This window comes from Eleutherodactylus coqui, chromosome 8 (assembly GCF_035609145.1).
Source record: "Eleutherodactylus coqui strain aEleCoq1 chromosome 8, aEleCoq1.hap1, whole genome shotgun sequence".
Lineage (NCBI taxonomy): Eukaryota > Metazoa > Chordata > Amphibia > Anura > Eleutherodactylidae > Eleutherodactylus > Eleutherodactylus coqui.
In genome coordinates this window covers 60,756,582-60,771,652 of record NC_089844.1, presented here as the reverse complement: position 1 = coordinate 60,771,652, position 15,071 = coordinate 60,756,582, and the positions used below count along the sequence as shown (strand labels likewise).

General features: G+C 45.6%; 1 protein-coding gene across 1 annotated transcript in view; it reads right to left on the bottom strand.

The window, feature by feature from the left end:
- NME9 (NME/NM23 family member 9) overlaps positions 1-15,071 on the bottom strand; it is a 40,125-nt gene that overhangs the window by 11,033 nt on the left and 14,021 nt on the right. Inside the window, exons 7-11 of the mRNA XM_066575694.1 lie at positions 12,642-12,724; positions 11,376-11,468; positions 3,337-3,488; positions 742-938; positions 91-235 (exon numbers count right to left, since the gene is read on the bottom strand). Coding sequence (XP_066431791.1) covers positions 91-235; positions 742-938; positions 3,337-3,488; positions 11,376-11,468; positions 12,642-12,724 — 670 coding nt within the window. The remainder of the gene's footprint in view (positions 1-90; positions 236-741; positions 939-3,336; positions 3,489-11,375; positions 11,469-12,641; positions 12,725-15,071) is intronic.

Sequence of the window (15,071 nt, the reverse complement as noted above, 5' to 3'; positions counted from 1 at the left end):
GATAAAACAGTGACTTAAAACAATTTTAACAGGCATTTATAATATAAGAAATGAACATGTATGGTTCACGAAGGTTAAACGGTAGTTCACCTAGTCATTTGCTGCTTTAGGGCTGGGAAATACTCCTGATCTAAATGCTCCTTGTAGAACTCTTCAACTTGTTGCTCAGTCAACATGATCTCTTTCTGCATTGCTATGGAGAAACCAGCATCTTGAATACTTTGCAGGACCTCATCTGAAATAAAGACGGGAAGGTGTTTACTGTTCCTAAAATGCAATTGCAAGTGCAATTTACAAAGTATTTCCATCGCTTAAGGCGCTAATGCATCTGACAGTCGTCACACAGGAATGATACTCGTCCAGTGAATGGAGGCGGAGTGGGCCGGAGATCTCTTCCGGCTGCCCACCTTCATCCACTTCAAACGGCAATCATTCAAAAATAGAATTACTCCAGTTTATGTTGTACGAGAAGTTGCTCGCTAGTCGCTTCCTGAAAAGAAGCGACTAAGGAGCAGATTCTTGCTCAGTGTCCTGTTGGTGGCTCTGTGTACTTGGGACGGCTATCGTAGAATAATCGCCCTGTGTAAAGGCACCTTATGATGATGATGTAAAGAAGAGTTCATATTAGTTTGGGATTAACAAATAATCTATATATTATCAGCTGAAAGCATGTTATTGGCAATTAGCAATGTCTTGGTATTTAGGTTCAAGGACTTTGAAAACAAGGTACCCCATTCCTACCTTTCCTGTCCTTTAATACATCAGGTCTGATCAGAGCTAAGGTCCTTTCTGGGGTCCTTGAGGCCGATTCCTCTGTGTGTTGCTGTTGAGATTTAAAATTTGGGAAGAAGAAAGCCAATTCCCTGCTGGCTTGTTCCCTGTCATTACTTCCATGGATTGCATTGTACAGAACTTCAGTGCCATATTGGGCCCGCAAACTAGGAGAAACAAGAATTTCTTATAATAGGTTGAACTGGATGGATGCCTTTCTGCAGCCTTAATTACTACTGTATGTTACTATATTGTGTTATACAATTTTTCTTGTCTTTTCTTTTATAAATCCTTTAGATTGTGTTTAAATATAGAAAAACAATAAATCCATATACAAACGTATCTAGTTTCTCTATCAGTTAGCTGACAAAAGGTTACAGATTAGAGATGAGCGAACGTACTAGTTTAGGGCGATTTCGCAACAGAGCACCACTTTTTTCGAGTAACTGACTACTCGGGGGAAAAGATTCGGGGGGCGCCGGGGGTGAGCGGGGGGGGGGGGGGGGAGAGAGAGAGAGAGAGCTCCCCCCTGTTCCCCACTGCTACCCCCCGCTCCACCACGCCGAGCCCCGAATCTTTTCGCCCGAGTAGTCAGTTACTCGAAAAAAGAGGTGCTCGATTGCGAAATCACCCTCAACGAGTGCGTTCGCTCATCTCTATTACAGATGATAACTTACACAAATATACCACATATAAGACTAAAATTACAAATAGCATTTAACTCTATACAAATTCTGATATTATAATGTAGCCATCTTTTCCATATCGCCATACACAGATTCAATGTCCCTTTCATTTTCTATCTTAGTTTTTCAAGAATGCTAACTGACTTCTAAGTGCCATTCTTTAATAGCTGGGCTGTCCAAGTCTTCATAATACTTAGGTAGAAGAGTTTTTGCTCCCTTAACTAGAAGCAATATCACTGACTAAAAGTACTTTTACTTTCTGGGTCCGATGTAAACGAACTCCGATCAACAAGCATGTTGATTGACTCTTGTTTGCCCTTTTTTACATAGGCCGAGAATCATAGCTATGGGGATGAACAATCATTAGTACAGGCTTTCGCCCCCATAGGCCAACATTTTCATGTTCACTGAAAGTCAACAATTAGCAAGTGAATGAGTGTTTGCTTGTTTGTTGGCGTGTGAATGAATGTTTGGAGGAACGTTCGTGCCCAATACAGTGTAAAAGGGCCTTTATGACTGAGAAATTTATGTGCTACAAGGTTGAATAGGAGCAGTTCTAGAAATAAACATGTATCTAATTGAGAATAATCTTTGATTACTCCATTACACATAGGTTTATACAGAATATAGTATTTACAATGTATATATTAACTGGGAAAAATACTATTGATAATTTATCCTCAGAATAGGTCATCAATAGTTGATTGGCCAGGGTAAGCCACTCAGGACCCAAACTGATCAGCTGATTGTGCGCCCACTGAAAGTGCCGCAAATACACAGTAAATCGGAAGCCCGTGTAATAGTTGCTTGTAACTGCAGGCACGGCTCCCATTGATTTCAATGAGGGCTGCGCTTGCAATTATAAGAGTCTGCCAATGCAAAGGGGTTGGGGCAGCAGCTTCCGCTCTGAACCCTCTATAGTTGCAGCACTGTCAGTGGGTGCATGATCAGTTGATCGGTCAAGGTCTTGAGCGTCGGACCCTGGCTGATACTATACCAATTTATATCCTCAGGAAAGGTCATCAGTAGAGATGAGCGAGTATACTCGCTAAGGCACATTACTCGAGCGAGTAGTGCCTTAGCCGAGTATCTCCCCGCTCGTCTCTAAAGATTCGGGGGCCGGCGGGGGAGAGCGGGGAGGAACAGAGGGGAGATCTCTCTCTCCCTCTCTCCCCCCCGCAACTCACCTGTCACCCGCGCCGGCCCCCAAATCTTTAGAGACGAGCGGGGAGATACTCGGCTAAGGCACTACTCGCTCGAGTAATGTGCCTTAGCGAGTATACTCGCTCATCTCTAGTCATCAATAGTAATTTCCATGGAAAATTCCTTTAATGAAACAATAGTAATTTAACAAAATAGCTGACAGAAAACAGAATGTGAAAAAAAAATCTCGATAAATAGTATTTGCATGCATCATCCTATAACAATGCATAAGTCATGAATAACACTGGTGTTACCGTGAAGGTACTTACACTTTTTTTCCTAATTGAAGATTCAGATTAGAGCCTGGCCAATAGATTAACATTCATTCAAGCCTGATTTTGCCCCTAACCATTAGCATATTAGATAAGAACATATGTCTTGTCCTTTCCATACAGATACGTATCTGGGCAAGGCTACAAATAAACAATGATTACAAAAGATTCAACTCATTACAAGTATCCTGAACCAGTTGTTAACTTATAAATAACTTTAGCAAATGGTATCTGTAATTGCATAACGTCAATCGCTTATAAAAATCTACATTTCTAAATTGTAATTTGAGAATAAGATGCAGCATCGGTGCCATATGGATTGGTTCGGCCAAACTCTCTTCTCTTATTTTCCACAGATCATGTATTCAATTTAATATTCTTATGTTTATTCTGCATCAACTAACCTTTCTGGTTTCTCCTTCTTGGCTACTTCCACATCAGTTGGACCAATGAATTCTCTCCATTCAGGGATCACATCTTCATCTCCTAACTTAGAAATAATGAGCACATGACATGGACCACTGGACATGAACTGCACCAGCTCCTGGAACTTCTCCTGCACATACAGAAATACATAAAAAGAAACAAAATAATATGACAATCAATCAATATGATGCTCCAATGTTACTGATATTAAAGTACCCAAAAGTTTTCAAAAAGTCTAAGGGTGCTTTTACACCGTTCAGGCAGCAGGAAAGGGGAATCGCTGCAGCTGAAGGTTCTTCTGTGGATGGAACCGGACAGCGCCAAGTCAACCACATTGACTATAATGCTGTCCGCTTGCTTTTCACCCAGCTGCCCGGTTTTGGGACGGAAGAAAAAAAACTGCATGTAGCCCTTTTACTTCCAGTATTTGCAGCCACATCTGTGAGGGAACCACTGGAAGGGGAGAGCTCCATGCCAGTGGAGGACCACCACTCCAAGATGGGAAGTATAAAACTTTTATTCAACAGTTGGAATCCAGCTACACATTTTAAGGTCAACCCGGCCTGTGCCTCACTCTTCCTGTATAGAGATTTTTCCTGAGCAAGAGGCCTGACAGGTCTTGAAATGCGTATCTGTATCCCCACTGTTCAACAGAAGTTGTATAGTCCCCTCTCAGAGTGGTGGTCCTGTGCTGGCATGTTCTCTGCATTGTTAGAAGCACAACATAAAGAGTCTAGGGTTCAATTCATAAATCACATAGAAATAGAACTAAGAGGCTACAAAACATTATGTACCTGAGAGTCAGTGGTGTTAAAAGGAAACATGGTGTACAATAGGAAAACTCAGAGTAGGATCGCCACCATAATCGCCTTCAGCACCAAGTTCAAAGTAGGAAAAGATTGGGGGGCGTGGCTAGGCATAGGAGAGTGAGGCCACACATCTCGGAGCTCCGCAGCCACCGACGTTCAGAAAGCCGGGAAAAGCAACAAAAGTGACCAAACCTGATGAAGACCAGAGTGGGGAAGAGGAAGGCAGACCAGCCACAGACTCACGGATCCCCTTTGAGTCGGTTCCTGCACGGAACAAGTGCCGCGGGAGCGGGAAGACGGCTCTCCAACATGGCGCCGAGCCAGCGCGAGAAACCCGCGCTGAAGGGGTAATGCAGGGAGATAACCCAACCCTCGACGCACGACCTCCACATCCACAGAGCAACAACAGCAGAGATATAAATACCTCTCATGACTACAGCTCCCAGCAATTCTCTGAAGCAGAAGCCCCCAGCAACCATACAGCGCCACCTGCAGATGACTCTCAAACACTACAAGCACTCTGGGTCATGATGCGCGCCCTGCCTACCAAAACAGACTTAGAGACGCAGATACGACGTATAGAAGAGAAACACGAGAGGGCCATCGCGACAGTCAATCACTCAGTACAGGCCCTTACAGAACGGGTGACGGCGCTAGAAGAGAGCCCCGAGGTCTCCTATATGGACTTTCAACAACTAACAAGTGTCATAGAAAAACAGCAGAAACAGATCAGCGAGTTAACTTTCCACCTCGACGACGTTGAAAACAGAAGCCGCCGCAACAACCTAAAGCTGAGAGGCCTCCTGGAGGACATACCACCAGATGCGCTCTACGAATGCGTGACAGCTGTTTTCGACAAGCTCCTACGCCGCCCGGAAGACAGGGCAATAGAATTGGACAGAGTTCACAGACTGATGGGCGGAAGAACAAGGAACCCCAATCTGCCAAGGGATGTCATCTGCCGAGTGCATTATTACAGACAAAAGGAGGAAATCCAACGTATGGCATGGGAGAGAGGTCCAGTCAATTTCAACGGAGCTGAAATTACTATCTTACCGGACGTTTCCAGACTGACCCTTAACAGTCGGCGAATGATACGACCACTGCTGGACGCTGCACGCCAGGCGGACGCGACCTACAAGTGGGGCAACCCCTTTCACTTAATACTACGCAAGCGTGGCCGCCTATACACCGTCAGATCACCCGCTGACCTGGACGGAGCTTTCAGATTCCTAGAGGTTCCGACGGTACCCATTCCAGACTGGACTATGCCCATGGACACGACACAGACCGACCCATGATTCGCGGAGGCTCCAGGGAACTTCACCAGCTGACAAGGCAGCAAGGACCGAGACCCATGGCCAATTAAACGAATCGAGACTTATTGTGCCCTGGCAGCAGACACCCCGCGTAGGGCGACGGCGCGCGCCCCAGTCTTCTATTCACCGCACGGGCCAAAAGACGTCTAATTTTGTCGCTCTGCTTCTCCCTGTTTTTTCTTTTTCGCACAGTACTACTCCTAATGATAGTGGCATCCCGGAAATTCCGAGTAAGAATGTTACAGAGGAGCAGAGAAAGGAATCGGTGGTTGTTCTCCTCGTTATCCGATCTCTGAGTTAGACAGCAGCCTTAACAGCCTAAGTGCACTTCTACGTTACCCCGAGTAGGGAATCAGGGGACCTAGCTTCACCCCTTTCACTCGGGGAAGAAACAGGCTCCCTGACTAAAATATAGTAGCTAGCCACTGGGCTAGCCTTAGTTTTGTCTGTCCCCGATTAGTCCTCCTTGTGTGTCGTGTAAGTGTCCTCCCCTCCCTCCTGGTGTTTTTTCTTTCCTCACTTTCACCTCAGTGTCACCACCATCTAACCTCTCTGCAGCCTGACCGCCCTTCTTTCGTAATGTCAAGCGCCGCTAATCTCTCCATAATCTCCATTAATGCGCAGGGCCTGAATGTGCCGGAAAGGAGGTCCTCCATCCTCCACCTCTTCTGGAAAAGAAGAGTGCACGTGGCCTTTATCCAGGAGACACACTTCCGCACGAACAAATGCCCCAGATTTGCAAACGACAGATTCCCGAACGTCTACCACAGCACAAACGCGGAATCCAAATCCAAGGGGGTCTCCATCCTCATCGCAGACTCCGTTCCATGGGAGCAGGAGGAGGTCCGCTGTGATCCGGGAGGTAGATATATCTTCCTCAAGGGGAAGCTCGCCGGCACACAAATCACACTTGCGACTATTTATTCACCCAACTCCAATCAGGTGTCCTTCCTAGAGGAGACCCTGGAGGAGCTGGAGGAATTCCAAGAGGGCACCCTGGTCCTGGGAGGAGACTTTAACGTGCCGCTGGACCCAAGAATAGACACTTCTAAAGGTAGCGGCAACCTCCCCAGATCAGCGTATCGCAGGATCAAAAATACACTCCACAAGTATCAGTTAGTAGATGCCTGGAGAGCCTTACACCCCACCACAAAGGACTACACGTTCTTCTCCCAACCACACAACACATACTCCAGAATAGATTTTTTCCTCCTCCAACACTTATCCCTAGCGAACCTAGTCACAGCAACAATAGACACCATCACATTCTCAGACCACGCAATGATCACAATAGAGCTGAGACTACCTACCTTGCACAACAGAACATGGCATTGGAGACTCAATGAATCGTTTCTTCATGACACGGCATACTCAGACGAAATCCGCACAACATTAAGGGAATACTTCGAACACAATGTCACCCCAGAGGTAGATCCACTAACGGTATGGGAAGCACACAAGTGCGTGGTACGAGGTTTCTGTGTAGGCCTTGGATCACGCATCAAAAAGGAACGTAGCGCACACCTCAGGGGACTCCTGGACCAGATCTAGGCACTAGAGACCTCCCACAAGTCGACACTAGACAGAGAGAAGGGAAAAGAATTGCTACGGCTGAGGGAGCAGGTCCGCTCTCACTGTCTGGGGAAGGCTAAAGCGAGCCGAATGAAATGCAGACGTCATTTCTTTGAATTTGGAGACAACCGAGTCGCACATTGGCCCAGGCCCTCCGTGCAGCAAGAGCTAGGGCCTATGTACCACACATTAACAACTCCGAGGGCCGCACACTACACCTCCCCGAACAAATCTCAGAAGCGTTTCGGGAATATTACCATTCCCTATATAACCTATCCCCACCACAGTCCGAACAGGCCAGAGGACATAAGAAAGCCAGGATCCACGAATACCTGCAACAATCAAGCACTCGCAGATTTCCCCAGGAGGCCATCGACTTGATGGAGGCTCCGATATCCCCGACTGTGCTAGCGGAAGCGCTGACAGACTCTCAGACAGGGAAAGCGCGAGGACCGGACGGGCTAACCCTATCATACTATAAGAAATTCGCTGAGACGCTGACACCCCACTTCACCCAGGCCTTCAATTCCATAACATCCGGAAACAAAATACCCAGAGACACCCTAACAGCACACATAGCGGTCATTCCCAAAGAAGGGAAGGATCCAGCGCAATGCCAGAGCTGCCGTCCCATCTCTTTACTTAACGCAGACCTGAAATTGTTCTCAAAAATTTTGGCAAATAGGATCTCCCCCTACTTAAGTAACATAATCCACAAAGATCAAGTCGGCTTTGTCCCAACTAGAGAGGCGAGGGACAACACAACCAAAGCCATTAACCTAATACACCTAGCGCACAGACTCTCCAAACCGGTATGCCTTTTATCCACAGACGCGGAAAAGGCATTTGACAGGGTGGAGTGGGACTTCCTATTTGTGACCATCACCCATATGGGTATGGGCCCCAACATGCTACACTGGATTACAAGTCTATACTCCAGCCCATCCACGTCCGTTAGAGTAAACGGCCAGTTGTCAGAATCATTCTCCATCTCAAACGGTACAAGGCAGGGCTGCCCTCTATCGTCACTGATCTTTATAACATGCCTGCAACCACTGCTGTCACAAATACGTAACAACCCGAACATTAAAGGGATCGCGGTGGGGGAGGAAGAATACAAGATCGCCGCATATGCGGGCGACCTCCTGTTCTTTGTTTCCGACCCACGTATCTCCCTACCTAACCTATTGGCAGAAATTAACCGCTATTCCAAAATATCAAACTTCAAAATAAATTACCATAAGTCAGCAGCCCTTAACATTTCTCTCCCACAACAATTAATAGAGGAGCTGAAGGACTCGTTCTCATTCGAGTTGGAAAGGAATCATATTCAATACTTGGGGACCAAGCTAACGCCAAACACCGAGGACCTATACCCCGCCAACTTCCCAGCACTCTTAAGCAAAATCTGACAAGACCTCAACTCTTGGACCAAAGGGACTTTCTCATGGTTCGGCAGGGGAGCAATAATCAAAATGAATATACTCCCCAGAGTACTATACCTACTCCAGGCCCTTCCCATACAGATACCTAGACATTTCTTTCAGCACTTACAATCACTCACATCCACATTCATTTGGCCAGGAAAGGCCCCGCGGATAGGAAGAAACACGTTATCTCGGCCAAAAAGCGAGGGGGGCATGGGACTACCAGATTACGTAAAATACCACCAGGCAGCACATTTAGTACGCATTGTGGACTGGCACTGGCACACAGCCCTTAAACAGTGGATAGCAACAGAACAAGCAGCAGCCCTGGCGCCGTTGGCGGCACTCTCATGGTCTGAGGAACAAGTCCCCACAGAATTAACATGCCACCCTACAATCGGCCCCACGCTAACGATCGCCACCAAATTATTAGCCAGGAAAGACATCTCTCCCAGGCCCTCACCTATGTTCCTGTTTCTGGGCAACCCGAGATTCCCCCCAGGCAGTGAGAACAAAGTGTTCCGGGCAAGGATCACAGAAGGCAGATTCCGGGCAGAGCACTTTATGCAAGACGGACAGTGGCTCCCACTGGAAACGCTCAGAGGAAATACTGACTCAACCCAACTCTCATTATGACAGGCACTGCAACTAAGACATTTCCTATTGTCGCTGCCCCGCACCTTCGCCCGCCCAAAAACACAATTTGAAGTCATCTGTAGTGAGAAGGGACCCTTCAGGCACACACTTTCCAAAATGTACAACATACTAAATACACAATCTGAGGCCTCACCACCTAAGTACATGAATAAATGGGAAGAAGAGTTAGGAGTCACATTTACACCGGAGGAAAGAGATAGAATTTTCACCATCACACACTCGGTCTCAATATCTAGCAAAATACAAGAATCCGGATACAAGGTCCTCACCAGGTGGTATAGGGTGCCCTCCCATTTGCACAAAATATTCCCGACAGTCCCCCCCTTATGTTGGAGATGCGGGGCGGAGCAAGGGACAATGCTACACGTCTTTTGGGACTGCCCGGTCCTGGCGAGCTTTTGGTCAGAGGTGTGGCAGATAACATCTAGATTCATCCACTACTCTCTGCCAAAATCCCCGGCGTTCTTCCTCCTGCATCACAGCGATATACCACTGGCGACCTACAAAAAAAAAATCGGTAGTACGTTTCCTAGTGAGTGCGGCAAGGTCGTGCATTCCCAAACTCTAGAGGCAGACAACCTCACCAACAATGGCTCTATGGCTCAGCACAGTAGGAGGAATTATGGAGATGGAGGACCTCACTGCGGCACTAAAGGGCACACAGGAAAGGTTCAGGAAAGTATGGTATCACTGGATGGTGTCCCAGGAAACCGAGGAACACCGCTCGTTAATGGATCACTAAAAGATAGAAGCGAAACCCGACCACACAGCCTTATCCTGCGCAATGTAACAATGGAGTCTTTTATCCCCCCCCCCCCCCCAAGGTGTCCCCCCGGTCAACCCCCCTTGTGTCACGTCCGTTTAACTGGTTATGTTAGTTTCTACTGTATAGAAAGAAAAGAAGCACAGTTGACGAATAGAAGGACACTAAGCCTAGAATGTTGCAATAAATTAAGTCTCTTCTTTATTTACAACAAAGAAAAAACGTTTGAACTCTTTAACACTGTTATATTCATAACGTTTGCATGACGGTACGCAACAAACACACTATGTAAACTGTAATCAAATATAATCTGTAAAAATTAAAAATAAAGAATAAAAAAAAAAAAAGTAGGAAAGGATTATTACTACTTTAGTTTCAACTTCCGGTTTTCCCCAAAAATAAGCCCTACTCTGAATTTTTAGGAGGCTTGAAATATAAGTCCTACCCTGAATATAAGCCCTATCTGCATTACATAAAGAAAATAGAAAAAAAAACAAAACAGGGATACGTTACCTACCGTTTCCCTGAAAATAAGACATACCCTGAGAATAAGGCATAGCATGATTTTCCAAAATTTTTAAGGATGCAAAATGATTTTTCAGGCTTTTTGAGGATGCTTGAAATATAAGCCTTACTCCAAAATTAAGCCCTGCTAACAGTTAATTTAAAAAGTCAATTTAAATAGTGTCCAGGCAGCTGTACATGTAAAAAAGTTAAACCTTTTTGAACAAAAATTAATATAAGACACTGTCTTATTTTCTAGGAAACACGGTAGCAGGCTCGTACCAGGTCCCTCCCGCTGCTGGGGAAACACGGTAGCAGGCTCGGTCCAGGTCCCTCCTGCTGCTATCCGGAGCTCCAACGCGCTTCTTGTAGTCCACGGCTGCCCACAGATGAATCCTGTAACCAGGAGGTGATCTTAAATCACGCGTCCAGGAAGCGATGGCTCCGACTGATTCTTGAGCTCTGCTCTGCCAGTCAATGCAGCGCTCGATGAACCAATGCGACGTCTGTGATTGGTTCATCGAGCACTGCACTGAATGGCTGAGCAGCGGTCAAAGAACTAAATCACAGCCATCGTGTAGTGAAGGCGGGATTTATGAATCCTGTAACCAGGAAGTGATCTAATGTAGGCGGCCAAGGACTGCAATAAGCGCTGGAGCCCATCTGACGGCTGCAACCAGTCAGTGGCTGCAGCGTCACCACCTGTTCTCGTGGCATCAGCGTTCACATCCTAGGCACCATGATGCCAAGGCTTCAGAATGGTGATGCTGCGGCCTGTGATTGCCTGCAGTGGTCAGGTAACTTCCTGTGACATCTTCTATAACAAAAAAATGATAAGGACAGTAGAGCTACAGCGCAGGATTACCGTGGCAGGAGGGGTAAGTACTGCTCTTTTTGTTAATTAACACATTTAGTGGTGTAGAGGCAATGCTGTTCGGTAACCAGGCACGTCCTTTAAGAACTTACCTCTCCTGCTCTGTGTTTATAAAAATCTCTGGCTTCAGACTCTGTCATACTTCTTTCTTCACTGGCCAAAATTTCAAATCCAGCTTCTTGTATCTGGAGATTGCAAAACAATCATTTTATAACTCCACACAATGTGATTGTTCTCAGCAATAGAAACCAAGTAATCTTGTAGATATACCTTTTAATGGCTAACAAAAGCACATGCTGTTATAGCGAACTTTTGATCCTATTTAGGATTCTTCCTCAGGCTTAATGAAATAGAGCCGAAGATATATATATATATATATATATATATATATATAGTGAGAAGTCAGGGTTCACTTACCTCTGGATCACCGTCCACACGGTTAGGAAGTGGCGCACCTCACACGAAAATGGGATGAAGTCAAAAATTTTCTTTAAATCTGGCTCCTGCCAGCCTTTATTTGCAGCACATCAAACATCATATACAGTCCATATAAGCATTGGGGTTCATAAACCACAGGGTGCTGTCACTAACACCTCCTGGGGCATCTGGAGGACGTCTTCCTCCGTCAGACAGGGGGACAGACCCAACTGGTCCACACCAGACCTAAGGCTCCAAGTCCCTGATGCGGCTCCCTTCACCGCCTCGCTGGCTCTCTCAGCCAGCGTCTTCCTGACTTGGGTGTGAGTCCAGGATTGTTGTCCCTGTCTGACTTGGGCCTTTGTTGGTCCTCACTGCACCCCAGCTTGCAGCCTGTCCTGCACTGCCAAGCTATAACTGGCTCTTTTGTAGCCATTTCCTGCTACACCCATCAGGTGTTAACCCTTACCTCTCCTTTTGCAGGTGTCAGAATGCCTATCTAGCACCCTCCAGAGGCTAGTCTGACACTGCCCTGCTACAATATAAATAAATAAATAAATATATATATATATATATATATATATATATATATATATACACACACACACACACACATATGGTGTAATTAATTTGCACTTGAAACAATACCAGAACTTGTATTTTATTGATCTAAATCTGTGCTCTCTCTCAGCTGAGAGGTCCAGTGGGCGGTCCTATCATTGATTGACAGCCTTTTCTTTATTACAGTGCATAGGAAATCACTGATAGGGCCGCCCACTGGACCTCTCAGGTCAGAGAGAGCAAAGATTTAGATCAATAATATACAAATTATACCTAATCTTTTTTCACAAAACCATGCATTAATGTACTCAGCTCCTCCTGCTCTATAACACGCTGCCTGTAGAATGACTTATCAATGCAGCATTTTATACAATCCTTACCTTCATAATGATTTCATCTGCCTTCCCATGAGCCACAGCATCAGGTTTAATGATGGCTACTGTGTACGATTTTCCTGATGGAACTACAATAGGACAAAGAAAAAGAGACAAATAACGAGGGCAGTGAAAGGGTTAATGTATTGCCATTGATACCTTTACTACCCTAGAACATCAGGGATGCCAACACTGACACTTCTACTACCACAGACTTGTAAGTTGTGAAAAAACATAGCACTTTACCCCATAAGTGACACACCCCTGGAAGGTGATGGGTTGCCTTTAACCCATTAAGGACCAAGCACTGTAAATATATGGTGCTTGGTCCTGGGATTTAATTCCGGACGATAGTAAAAAAATACGGCACAGGATTAAAACTTTTGCAATTTAGCTGGAGCAGATCGGGTTCTTGCTTGTCAGACAGCAGAGAACACAAAAGAGAAGACAGAAGCCTTTTTCAACCTCTTCTGCCTTCTCTTTTACTGGCTACATAGTGTTCAAAGAATGGCACTGCCATTTCCTGAACGGGATCAGCGATCACGTGATCACTCGTGAACCCTGGCATATCAGAGCTGCGGGATCTGAGCAGACTGCTGACCAGCTCTACCAATGACTACTGTAATGCTAGGGGGGATGTTATCTCCTGTTACTAGGGCTCCCATGGATGCTCCAGTTACAGTGGAAATGTTCCCCAGAAGTCCTATGTGATACAGAGATTGAACAGGAAATATAATTTTGACAGGTCAGGAAAGAAGAAGAATAGGGTCATAAAACCAGCACATGGGTGAAATCACTATAAATTGTCTGGTCCTTTAAGACCTAAACACTCTAGTCTTTAACCCCTTAAGGACATGGCCTATTTTGGGCTTAAGCACGCAACAGTTTTTGGCGGATTTTCATTTCCATCCTTCAAAAGCCATAAATTTTTTATTTTTTCATCGACACGGCAGTATTTTTTGTGTGGCGAACTGTAGTTTTTATTGGTGTCATTTTTGAGTACATAGACTATATTGTAAAACTTTTATTAATTTTTTTATGATCGCAGGGAGAGAAAACACAGCAATTCTGCCATAGATTTTTTTGGTTTTTTTTTTACAGCGTTAATCATGCAGCAAAAATGACAATACATGGACTAAATGGACTTTATTTTTTTTTTACTCTTTTTATGTACAATCACTCCTATAATCGCTATGATAAAGCATTGCAGGACTTATTGCTTGTTATAGTGATCATAGGCATTGACAATGCAGGGCGCCTGTATCTGGCATCCTGTTGCCATGGCATTCTGTCGGGCTTTCCGTGATTTCATCGCGACAGTCCGATGATATCACCGAGGGAGTGTGCTGTACATATGCTGTCCCAAAGTACATATGTTGCCTGTCAGCTACTACACAGCCAAATAAACTAAAGGCCCATTTACACTGGACGAATGTCGGGCAAACGATGCCCGACACTCGTCCCCGCACATACTCGCTCCTTTGCTGCTGCACAACAGCGAGTACTGCTGGCTCGCTCAGCAGGGGAGCGGTGCAGCTGGAGGAGATTTCTCTCCTCACTCTCCCCCGCCCCTCACTATTCACTTAACACAGTGGCCATTCAGTACTGTATGGCTGCTGTTTACACTGAATGATCAGCTTTCAGAATTTTAAGCTACATAAACGATGGACGATGAACTGAACGTTGATTGTTCAGTGTAAACAGCAGCCTTCAGTATTTAATGACTGCTATGTTAGTGAATGGAGAGGGTTGGGGGAGAGAGGAGTGAAATCTCCTCCAGCCGCCCTGGGCCCCCTGCTGGCTGCTCTGTGAGCACGAAAGCGATTCTCGCTCCTGTGTAACAGCAGTGGGAGCAAGTATGTGCGGGAACGAGTGTTGGGCATCGTATGCCTGACATTCATCCAGTATAAAAGGGCCTTTAATTTCTGAGTTTATAGGAGCTGAAACGCTGAATCCCAGGCTGTATTATACTTGCCCTCCTCAGAGTTCCCAGCAGATTACATAGGCATGTGCATAGGATGAGAGGACTAGTTCTCACGTTCTATGAACACCTAAGTTGTCCACCAAATGCATGCAATAATAGGAGGAGACAGCGGTGAAGGTAAGTATAATCCTCACATTTCAGCTCCTGCGAGCACACAAGTTTAGTTTAACTGGCTTATAGGAGCTGACAGACTCCCTTTAAAGTCCTTAAACACAGGCTGATTCTCAGCCGGAAGTAACTAGTGTCGGTTGTCAAAGCATGTCTTAACTATGATCATTCGTCCCTACAGAGCCGTCATTGCTGGGCTGTATATCTTCCTGTGCGGAGGGGTGATGTATAGCCAACCAGCGAACATTTTTATGCTTACTAAAAAGCCATGATCAGCTAATGAACAAGTGTTCACTCAGTGATTATTTTCCTTTTTTTGTGGCCCGATGATCGTGTGAACGAAG